The sequence below is a fragment of the Diuraphis noxia genome, unplaced genomic scaffold (assembly GCF_037042655.1).
Source record: "Diuraphis noxia isolate RWA-SAM2 unplaced genomic scaffold, SU_Dnox_SAM2 contig0003, whole genome shotgun sequence".
NCBI lineage: Eukaryota > Metazoa > Arthropoda > Insecta > Hemiptera > Aphididae > Diuraphis > Diuraphis noxia.
Window position 1 is genome coordinate 29,001,203 of NW_028301713.1, and position 12,988 is coordinate 29,014,190.

Genomic DNA, 12,988 nt, shown 5'->3' on the forward strand with positions numbered 1-12,988 from the left:
AATGCTAGTATTATGTTAACGATCTAAATATAAGTCAAAATTTGTAATGAATAATGTGTAGGTACCTTTCTTTTATAATGGTTGTTCTATGCTTAGATCATATACTATGCATCGTTTTTTATTTGATTTGATAATGAATATGGATATAGGTTAAGCCTATACATATTTATTGTATCAAATAAATTTTTTGACTTTTTCCTCCTCTGTTAAAATAGTTAAACCTACATGCAAAATGTATTGTATAGTATACATTATGATGCTTCTCTCTTCTTCGTATGAATAATATTCAATATTTAGATCCACGGTTTATAATATATTGTAAAACTATATTAACTATAACTGTACTTTTTATCTCCCTAATGTGTTTGAACTTGAATAAACAAATTAAAAGAAAGTAAGAGATTACAATTTTGATTCTGTTTTAAATTACATAAAACCACCATATATAAATATTACAACAGGAATCATACATTTATTTAAAAAGTGAGAACAGTATGAATAGTTTACTATAAATTATAGTTTTTAATTAAATACAAATGTCTAATAAATATTCTTAAAAATAAGCAAATACAATGAATATATACAATTAACAATGTGGTGTCATGACATTTATGAGGGTATTTCTTCTCTAGATCTACGATTTCTTCTATTTTTTCCCATAGTTTCTTTAAGTTCTAACAGTCTTGCCGCCTTTTCAGATATCTTTAAAATGAAATATAATTAAAATCATAACTATTTTAATAAATATAAGGGGTTACCCATTTAATTTAAGACACTCATTATTTCAAGAAACTAATGTTTTAAAAAATATTTCATTTAAATAATTTTATTAGCTACAAAACAATATTTTATAGTGTTAGCATAAGACATTTTAATCAATAACTATTTTATTTTTGCTCCTATGAATTATAACACAGATTTTTAATTCCTCATTCAAATTCAGTATTACGATCTATAAAAATTAAATTTAAAATTAGTAGTTTGTTCATTATAATTTATAAACCATTAGTATTTAGTTATAAAGTTTAGATTAGGAGATTAGTAGACTAACATTTTACATGGTATATCTGTATCACTCCAATTACATTAATTTAAGTTTTAAATGCTAATAACTTATAAAGTAGGTTTAGGATTTATATGCATTTGCATGTTTTTTTCTTTAAGTCCAAATTGATTGGATGTCAGATTTGTCCACAATTTTGTTTATTCTCGTTTAAATAGAACTAATTGTTTTTTGCATATTTTGAACAATGCATATAATTGCATATTCATAGATTTTTGAGAATTTGATTTTTTTTAACTTAAATTTTTATAAGTTATTGTTAATTTTAAATGGTACTTTACGAAACAGATAGTATTTGGTTTATCCATTGAATTGTCGTAATTATATAGCATAAATACTACCTATCTTATCTTAGGTCGGATAATATCCGTTTGTAACCTTATTGTTGGTCGGACGACTGATAGAATTACTTACAAATTGTTATACAGTGAGACAGCACAGAATAATTGTATTAGTATGTCATGTGTTGCGTAAATGTGCGGACGTTTATAATTAATAATTTGAATGGTTTTAATAACAGTGTCCAATTTGTCGAAAGTCCAAAGTGAAGTGCCGAGTTACATCTAATTAAACTAATATTTAATGTAATAATATGAACTTCAGTAATAAGTAATAATAATAAATTATGAATTATAATAAATAATAATAAAAATTTGTTTAAGTATATTTTTGTAAATAAAATGCATATTTTACAATTTGTTATTGCATATAATATAAATCTTAGCTCTATTTATAAGACTCATAAACTGCTCGTTATATTAAAATCCAAGTACTCGAAAAACATTGTATATTAGATAATGGAACTAAAAATGTATTTTATCATTAAACAGTTCACAATTAAGGAAATGGTAAATAATACATTATTTTAAAAACCATTGTTTTTGAAATAATGAGTATCTTACGTTAGGATTAAGAAACACATAGTCAACTCACATTATGTTTAAGACTTTCAATGGTTTTAATTCTAGATTCAGCAATGTTGTGCAATTCTTGATATTTCTTTAAACAAGGAGAACATGAACGAACATCTTCTAACTGATTTTCATAATAACCTATACAATTGTCATGAACAAGTCCTTCGACACCATAACATTTTTCAACACAATCAATTTTTTCTATAAGATTTTGTAATTCGTTCTTTGTTTTGATAGGCTTATTGTATTCATATTTTTTTCCAAATATTTGTATTGTAGGCCAGAGGCTATTATTAAAGATAATATTTTTCACAGTCTCAGAAAAACTGCATCGTTGATAAAAAGCTGTTGAATTTTGTGCACTATTATGTACTATTTTCCAAAATACACTAGGGAGTAAAACACTTTTAGAAATTTCATAGATAAATCCGTTATCTTCCTCCACAAAACCTTCAGTATCATCATCAATTATTATACAATCTGAGGTGTTTGTACTATAATCTGAATTGGTATTATAGGTATGTGACTTTCCGGCTAATGAAATACAATTTGAAATTACTGGACTCTTGATTTTAGGCGATTCAGAAAAATCAGATTGATTTGAGGGAGAAATAGGTTTTAAAAATATAACTTGCTCGTCAATGGATTTAGGATAAATTATAGTATTAGAAGACAATTTATGTGGCATTCTTATGGCTGAAGTTGTCTTTTGTTCATTTTGTAACAGAATTTGTTGCGATGTATTATACATAGAGCCACTTGAAGTGGATGGAAGACTATGTATTAAACTAACAGATGAAGAACTGTTATTTGCAGTTGAAGAGAGGTTACTGTGTAATTTTGGTTGCAATGTAATAGACATGGAACTTTTGGCAGACGTTTTAGAAGGTAAATTGACTGATGGTTTTGTTATTTTAGGATTGTCAATAGGTTCCAAAGTAATGGACAATGAACTTTTAGAAGAAATGTCCTGAAGTTTTTTAATCGAAATCGATAAAGAATCATCAATTGAAGATAATGGAAGTGGATCACAATCTTCAACTGGTTCTGGTTTTATCGTTGGAAGTATCTGTTCTGTTTCTGTTTCAGTTTCCAAATCTGTTTGTGAATCATCATCGTCGTTATCATATGGTTCTATCTTAACTATTGACAAATCAACAGGTATTACAGGATTTGATTTTAATGTTGCATCTATATTGCAAGTTGAATTAAATTGACATGTGTTGTTTGTAACTGCATAATACTCTTTATTTTCATTTTCATTGATAGTGACTTTTGATTCATCTGTTAAACATTGAAGTATTATAAATAAATGTATAAAAAAATATTATAATTCTTATTTTTTAAACGATGAAGATAATTTTTGGATAACTAAACTACATACAATTTTTTTAAGAATATTTTACATACCTAATACATCGATTTTGATTTTTTTTGTTGACAACTGTTCATTGGTTTTTTGTCTTTTGGAATTACTTTCATATGATGTCAATACCGGCACAACATTCGTTTCTAATGGCATAATATTAGATACTGATTGCACAACATCAGATGCTGATTGCCCATCAAATGCTGATTGCATAACATCAGATGATGATTGCCCATCAGATGCTGATTGCACAACATCAGATGCTGATTGCACAACATCAGATACTGATAGCACATCAGATTTTGATTTCATTGCAATAGTTGGTACCGGCAAAGAAAAAGGAGCTAATGATTTTACTTTTTGATTAACACCGTCCACCAATAAATTGGGATAAAGTATGTCTTGTTTTCTGAAATGCCTTTCACAGACAATACTATGTATAGTCAACTGTAAGCCTAAAATTGAACTCCATTCATTTATACATTCCTATAAAATAAGCATAAAAACAATAATGAGCAGTCAATAAAAATGATTTTAAAATAATATTTATAAATGATTATAAAAATTACTATTGTTGGTGCGAAAAGAGAAATATCTTCAACTTCTTCAATAGTATTAGTTATGCATCCTGGTATAGAACAGTAAGCTTGAAAATCCTAAAATATTAATATAAAATAATTACATTTATGTATATATAAATATAATGTTAAATTTAAATAACAAATCATTAATCTAAAATAACTTAAACCAGGTTTGCAATGGCCATTGGCAAGTAAGGCTATTAATACAAAATATTCTAATAAATTTATAATTAAATAATATCATAATATCCATTATTATCCATAGGTATTTCATATATAATTGATATTCATATAAAAAAGGTAATTATTTATTATTCACTATGTTATTATATTGTATTTGAATTTGAATACTATTCCTTGACTACAGAGTTTACTATACAAATATTGATCACTACAATAGTAATAAAATAATTATAATAATAATTGAATTTAAATTTTCTTTTCTTAAGAGGCCATTACATCAATATGTATTCTCTCCCTCTTAAAAATGTAAAATAGCACTAACTGTAATGCACAGCAAAGAACTGTGAAGGCTACAGTCATAAGTAAGAAACAATATTTTCACAACATAAAAAGGAGAAATGTGTCAGAGAAATATATTTTTACTTTTTTTTTTATATATTGAAACTATAAAAAATAACACATGCTTGAAAAACTCAAAATAATGGATTTTGAAGCAATAAGTGGTACAAGTGATACCAAATAAAAAATAAAACAAATTTCATAAATATTATTTTCAATTATATTACATATCGATTTGGAGTCACTACACCCTGAATAGTTCTTTCCTGTAAGTAACAGTTTTAGCAATATTGTACATTTGTCTCTTAAACATTGACCTATAAACTCATTATTACTAATTGTTTGTATGTAATTGTTTAAAATCATCTACAAATATACTAAATTAAATACTTGAATATTAAAATTCATTAAATTTTTAAATGAATACTAAATATTAACTACCTATATATTACATACTGCCATTGTAAGCGAAAACGACGTAATTTACCATAGGACGATTTTGAAAAAAGTGTTTTTGTATACGAGGTGTGTTCAAAAAGTACCCGGAATTTTCGTTTTTCAAAAAAATATTTATTTATTCGTCTACATCAATGTGGTCCCCTTCAAAATAGTCCCCCCCGATATAATACACTTATGCCAGCGTTTTTTCCAATCTTCGAAGCACTCTTGATATTCACTTTTTGGCATGTCCTTGAGCACTCTAAGCGATTCAGCTTTTATTTCTTCAATCGAGGAAAAACGCCGTCCTTTCATGGGTCTCTTCAACTTTGGGAACAGGAAAAAGTCACACGGAGCCATATCTGGTGAATATGAAGGTTGGGGCATGACTACGGTATTGTTTTTGGCCAAAAAATTACGAACAAGCAACGACGAATGAGCAGGCGCGTTATCGTGATGCAAAAGCCATGAATTGTTTTTCCATAAATCGGGGCGTTTTTTCGGATTGCTTCACGCAAACGTCGCATAACTTCAAGGTAATACTCCTTATTAACCGTACGACCTTGTGATAAGAACTCTTGATGCACTATGCCATTAAAATCGAAGAAAACAGTAAGCAAAACCTTGACATTTGATCGAACTTGACGTGCTTTTTTTGCTCTTAGTGACGTTGAATGCTTCCAGGTGGATGATTGTGCTTTGGTTTCGACATCATAACCGTACACCCATGTTTCATCACCAGTTATGACCCTTTCAAGTAAACTTGGATCGTCGTTGACGTCATTTAGCAGCTCCTGAGCGATTTTCATGCGATTGTTTTTTTGGTCAAAATTCAGCAGTTTTGGAATGAATTTTGCTGCCACTCGTTTCATGCCCAAAACATTTGAAAAAATGTTATGACATGAACCAATCGATATGCCAACTTCATCAGCAACTTCTCTAATTGTGATTCGGCGATCATTCACAACCATTTTTTCCACTTTTTTCACATTTGCATCGATTATTGACGTGCTGGGTCGACCGGAGCGTTTGTCATCTTCAACGTCTTTGCGGCCATCTTGGAAACGCTTATACCACTCATAAACACTTGTTTTTTTCATAACAGACTCACCATAGGCTTTTTGTAACAGTTCACACACTTTGTTACACTTTATTTCATTTTTTACGCAAAATTTAATACAAATTCTTTGACTCTTCAATTCTTCCATTGTTTAAACAAGCAAAAATCACCGAGCTCATAAAAACACGTCAAACCTTAGCGATTACCACAGACAAAGTAAACAGTGATTATAGCTGAAAATGTTATCATATTTTAGGGGCATGTATATCAACACAATAAAAAAAAATTTTGACAATAGGACTCTCCAGACCCATTAAAATGTTATTAGTAAAATATAGTGATGCATAACGATATATATTTTCAATTATTGAAATCTGTTCATTTATATAGATATCGAAAAACTACGTAACTACGTATCAATATAGTTTAGTAAAATTAAGAAGTAAAAGTAAAAAGAATACTGAATATAATATAATATAAATTGTATTGACAGTTTTTTTTTGAATTGATTTTATTACATTAAAAAGTGTTCTTTTAGGTATATTATTATAAACAAAAATTAAATATTGAATTAAAATTACAGGAACATTATTTACTTTCATCTATCATTGGTTTACCATAGGTTACTATAACTATCTATCTGAAAGCCAAAATATTTCCATACATCACTACAACCTTTATGAAATGGTACTATTTTAAAACAACACATAATTGTTAATTCATTTTTAATACAGTAGAAGGCTTATTAGGAACACGGATAATTGATCAAATTGCATTATTTTATTGTATAATATACAGGCTGAGCCTTTTTTATATTAGCAAGACTTACAAGGTTTACATGAGAAAGAGAATATTAAAAAAAGAAAAAGAAATAAAAAATTGAAAAAAATTGTCCTGGAACAGACTGGCCTTATATTGCAGGATGTCCCGCGAGGATTTACCCATAACAATATCTCTTGAGATAATAAATACATTATAAATATGTCTTTTTTTTTATTAGACTTACATATACAAGGGATACATGAATTTTATTTTTAATTTCATAAAATTTTTTGGTAAAAGTTAAAGAAATTATTTTTCTGAAAATTTTGACCTTACAATATTTTATTTTCATTAATCTCATGGTTTTTAATAGCTTTTTTTAGTTTAAAGATAAAACGGTAAAAAATTAGTTTTTGTACAGGCAACAAGTCCCTTTCTACGGCTAAATGGTATATCCTCACGGGACACTCTTAATACCATACAAATGTATGTATACATTAATCGCTTATTAAAAACAATCGGTTAACAGACATATTTCACCTTGGTCCCAAAGTGTTCCTAATAAGCGGCTTCTACTGTATCAATGAATGATGATATTCTGACTCAATGTAGACGACGGAAAAAATAAGACTAAACGTATAAATACAACTGTTACATATATATACATTTACCGTAGGGGTCTTATCATATTGCTAATTGTTAGTATTTAATAGTTATTTGACATTGATTCACTGTCAAAATGTATATAAATACAAAATACAAATTTCAACAAATTGATATTAATCGTCGATATAATATTCGATAATTTAGTCATATAAATATCAAAATACAATATTGTTGTGCATCACTATTAAATATAAATACATCCTAAAAATTTAAGTATTTTAAATAATTAAAAATTGCTCTAAGAACAACATAAGTGGGTTTTTGTAATACATTAAACTTAAATATAATTTTACAAAAAAACAAGTATAAAAACCATATTAAATATTGTAATACTAATATATTCATCCGAATTTCAGAAGCTCAGAATCTATAAACTAACAATATCTAATGCATACGTTATAAGGCTGGAATTTTAAAGCAAATGCTTTATTTTTATATATGAGATAGAATTCTAATTTCTATACATAAATTTGTTTCACATCATTCTCATTCCAAATAAATCAATCTATTTTTACTTATTTTTGTGTAAATGCTTTTTTTAGTTATTCTAGCAGTGAAATTTGTATATTATATTTATTAGGCAATAGTAATAAAAAAAAAAAGCGGGTAAGTTGTGTATGTCGCTCTGCTGTACAGTAGGTTACAAGTGGGTTACTGTAATGGATGGAATTAAATTTGAATCCAATGATATTATATCATTGTATACAAAAAACGATTCTGAGCGAAGACGGTTTATCTGTCTAGGATATATTATAGATTATTAAAAATTTTCAAATCTTAGATTTAAAAAGAAAAATTTTTATGAATTTCTAGTTTGAAATAATTTGCGAATTTTCGTGATTTTTACATATGTTGTCAAAATTCAAACTTTGAATGCTTGTAAAAAAAAATTGTGACTACGCATTTCTTTTATTTTTCAATTTTTATTCTAAAAATATATTATGAGCCTTGTATTAAATTTTCAAATCTTAGATATAAAAGGAAAATTTTTTATGAATTTCTAGCATAAAATAATTTACGAATTTTCGTGATTTTTACATAATATGTTGTAAAAATTCAAACTTTGAATGCTTATAAAAAAAAATTGTGACTATGTATTTCTTTTATTTTTCAACTTCTATTGTAAAAATATGTTAGGAGCCTTGTATTAAATTTTCAAATCTTAGAATTAAAAAGAAAAACTTTTATGAATTTCTATCTAAGATAATTTGAACATTGCCGTAATTTTTACGTATTTAGTCAAAATTTGAACTTTAAATGCTTATAAAAAAAAATCGTGCCTACGAATTTTTAATATTTTTTAACTTCTATTGTTACAATGTGTTAGAAGCCTTGTATTAAATTTTCAAGCTTTTCTACCGAACAAATAAATTTTTATCGATATTTATAGAAAAAAAAACTAAAAAAGTTGAAAAATTAAAATGTCAGTAAACAGCTAAAAACAAATCTAAATCTTTGGAAAATTTTATCAAATATATAAAACGCCTATATAAACATTCAGTCAAAATTTCAAGTATCTGCGGTAATTTGTTTTAGAGTTACACCAAAATAAGGAAATCGCTAAAAGTGAAAATCCAATGTTGTAAAAATTTAAATTTCAAATGCTCATAAAAATTTAATTTGAATTTCAGGTGGAATTTATATTTGTGATAAAGATTGAAAAACTTGTAAGGAATCTTGTATTAAATTTTTAAATCTTAGATTTAAAAAGAAATTTTTTTATGAATTTCTAGCTTAAAATAATTTGTGAATTTTCGTGATTTTTACGTATTTTGTCAAAATTCAAACTTTGAATGCTTATAAAAAAAAATTGTGACTATGAATTTCTTTTATTTTTCAACTGCTATTGTAACAATATGTTAAGAGCCTTTTATTAAATTTTCAAGCTTTTCTGCCTAACAAATAAATTTTTATCGATATTAATTTTAAAAAAACTAATAATGATCGAAAATTTGAAATGCCTATGAATAGTTCAACTTAAGTCGAAATATTTTGAAAATTGCATGGTGGATAGAATATACTTATATAAACATTAGGTTAAAATTGCATGTATCTATGGTCATTTGTTTTAAAGTTACATCAAAAACCAAAATCGATTTTGTCGAAAAATGAGTGTGCGTAAAATTTCCCGTTTTTTCCCTTAATTTTTAGTTTGTTTTTCTCAATTATTTAGAAAAGTATTAAGAATTTTTTACTTTTGACCCCCCAAAGTACCAACTAGATTCACTTTCTGATCGAACGAGGTACTGAAGTCAAAAATCGAAGCATTTTTACTGCCCCAAAACGTGATGACAGACACAAAAAAAAAAAAAACACACATCATGGTAAAATCAATACATTCATCGCTCCGCTCAGAATCTAAAATTTCATTTCATTAATCAGAAAATCCGGAACACAGTACAGACTAAATGGTAACAGCGCATGGTTTTCTATGTATAAAAACAATCTGCCAGACAATAGTCAGTTTCAGTGCTAAAAATCTCGCCAAATACATGGTAGTGAATTATTTTTTAAAATTTTTTTCATTCAATTTTAAAACTAATTCATGTTAATTTCTGGTCATGCATTATTTTTACTTTTTAAAATTTAATTTTATGTTTTTTTTTGGCTGCTTATTATGCTTTAAAATCCAAGCCCTAATTATTAACTGTATAGTTCCTTTATAGTTTTTTTTTTTTAATTTAAAATAAAGTAAAATGTTTTTAATTAGATAAAATATTTTTTGTTGCAAAGTTAATAAGACAAGACATCTAGGGATGACTACTTTAATGTGAGAAATGGAAGGAAGATTATTTTGCAGCTAAAAGCCTCCAATGGCCTTGATAAAATAAAACTGTATTGTTCTTATAATTAAATATAATCCTAGATATTAATAATTTAAATTTAAACCTTAGCATAACGTGTAGTTGAGTCTATGTATACCAATAAGGAAGTTTGTTTAGAATCCACATTTGCAACATAATTTGATGACGAGCAAGATGGTTTATTTGCACGAACAAATCCATTATTGACAGATGATCGTTTATCTACACGAATAAGCCCACTATTAACAGGTGATGGTTTATTTCTTGCTTCTATTATATCTGTTGAAAATATACATCATATTTTAGAAATTAAACTAATATTTATTTTCATCATATATTTTTAGGTAATCCTAAATATATATTATTATTACACTGCACAATGATTTTTTAACCATGCAACCCCTCCCCCCCATTTTTTCTTTAACTACATTTATACAAATTCTGAATTTAAATTTCTTAAATATATTACGTAAGACCATATTTTCAAATTTCTGATAACTTTTGTACTACTTAAGGCATGTTCTGTGAAGATTTAAAATTCTTTTGTTCAAATGAGAACTTTTTTTTTACTTCAAACTGTTAAGAAATTTTTTTTTTTTTAATTTTGATGTATCTAAATCAAAATTGTTATAAATAGTTTATGAGTTATTAAAATGTATAAACTGAGGAGAATAATCCTTAAAAATAGATTTATAAAAATATAAACTAAATGTAATTAGATGCAGCATATATTATACTCGGATCATTTTCACAAATTATTTGTATTTATAAATCAATAGTTAAATAGTAGTTACTAAGTTTTTAAAATGTTCAGGTCCTCACATCTACTTAATCTATTATCATAGACATAATATCATCCTTAATACACAGTTATATAACTCTATTTGATCTTGATTTAGTCTTACATCATAATTAAAAAAAAAAATTGTGTCAAAAAATGATGAAAAACAGGGGTAGTACCTACCTACTTAAAAACATAAGTTTGTATTGTCACAGGATCATCTTAAGTGGGACAATAAATCCTAAGAAATGAAGAAATCACAAATAGTCTTCAAATGCACTTAAAAATTCTATAAATCAGAATTTGTATATAATATGCATAATTTAATCATACAAATAGGGTGAGCATGCTTAAATATCAATCTGTACACTGACATAAAAAAACATGGTCCAAACATTTAAACATTTAAATATGAAATAAAAAAATTACTAACATAGGGTATTAAATTTTCTAGTTGTCTGGTAAAAAGCAAAATTCAAAAGGGGCTAAGCAACATGGAGTATTAGTTGATATAATTAACAACTGTCAACCAATTAATAATGAGATATTTTATTTTATTTTCAAGATAAATCACTTATCAATAAAAATACCAAAAAGTAGGGACTACGTTTTTTTTTTTAGGGTAGATACAAAAGACTTGTAAAACTGAGAGAATTTGTAACCAGCTAAATTATAATGAAAATAAGTAATTAATAATTCAAAAGTTAAGACAAAATAAAATAACAAATTATTTATTTGTTTCTTACCATTATCTAAAAATAGAGATGGAACAGCATCAGGTCTTAATCGGTTTTTTCTTTCAGAATTCACAAAACAATCATTGTCAAAATGTACACGGCATACTCTCAAGCTACTTTTTACTTTTTTAGTGGGATCTAACTCTAGACCACACTTTTCTATCCACTTTTTTCTCAATGTGAAATCACTAGGGTAGCCAAAGAAACTAATATCTTTTGAATATCTGTTGAGGCAACTTTTAACAGAACAGCGTACTCCATTTCCCAAAGTGTAGTCCTTTAAAATTTAAATATATAATTCATTTAAAAATATATACAAATGTTAGAAACAGTTAAGGTTTATTGACAATAGTGGTTAAGTACAAATTAAAATATAATATGAAGTAAATACATATTTTATTATTAAAACATTGAGTATAACATTCAATAATCTTGTTTGAATTTTTTCTATAATCTATATATTTGGGATACCTTTGAATATAGAAATATAATTTATGACTAGAGGCCAATTTCTAAATAACAAAATCATAATACTCTACAAAATACTGTTCATAACATAAGTTAATTTTTTCTTTTTTAAATGCTTTTATTCTGGTATTTAAGAGGACGCCACACCCGCATGTGTTGTCTACGTCGTACAAGTGCGTAGCATAGCCAATTTTACGTTCAGCAGATCAAGTTTATCTCCGTTAATTTAAAATTTAGAGTGAATTGACCTATAATAAAAATTAAAGGCAAGATTATTACCGAGGGTACCTCATGGGCTTTTTATTATATTTTAATTTTAAAGCGAGTTATGAGTATTTTAAATTTGTAAATTATTTTTATATCTAAAAATACTCATAACTCTGTTTAAAATTAAAATATAATTAAAAATTCCATGTGATGCCCTCGGTAATAATCTTGCCTTTAATTTTTATAATTGGTCAATTCACTCTAAATTTTAAATTGAAGGTGATAAAAGTGGTTAGCATACTAACCATTGCCTCTCAAAGAGTTAACTCGGTGTTAAAGGAGCTATGCTTCAGGGGCGGTAAATTTATAGTGATGACAATGGTGCCATATTCTATTTAGTAAATTATTTTTACTCAATTTTTATTCCATGGCTATAGCTTTATGGTAGTTCTCTACCATTAATTTAATATTAAACTATACTGTTTGGTCTTTACCGTAAGTACCCATGATCTTGACGAAACTTATTGTTTTCACTGTCTTTATTTTCTTTATGGTAGATAACTTTGTTTTTATTTCTTTTGTAAAAAAAAAATATTAATTTTTAGTTAACTCGCTG

At 26.5% G+C, this 12,988-nt stretch overlaps 1 protein-coding gene across 3 annotated transcripts in view; it reads right to left on the bottom strand.

Annotated features, from left to right (window-relative positions):
* Positions 1-446: 446 nt before the first annotated feature.
* The window catches only part of LOC107173848 (uncharacterized), a 31,473-nt gene continuing 18,931 nt past the window's right edge, over positions 447-12,988 (bottom strand). Inside the window, exons 5-10 of one of the 3 annotated variants that reach the window (XM_015524555.2) lie at positions 11,707-11,974; positions 10,298-10,458; positions 3,916-4,002; positions 3,388-3,832; positions 1,997-3,261; positions 447-702 (exon numbers count right to left, since the gene is read on the bottom strand). In XM_015524555.2, the coding sequence (XP_015380041.2) occupies positions 610-702; positions 1,997-3,261; positions 3,388-3,832; positions 3,916-4,002; positions 10,298-10,458; positions 11,707-11,974 (2,319 nt within the window). In that variant the 3' untranslated portion in view covers positions 447-609. Of the gene's footprint in view, positions 703-1,996; positions 3,262-3,387; positions 3,833-3,915; positions 4,003-10,264; positions 10,459-11,706; positions 11,975-12,988 lie in introns of all 3 variants that reach the window. The other 2 variants (XM_015524554.2, XM_015524556.2) reach the window with 2 other exon arrangements.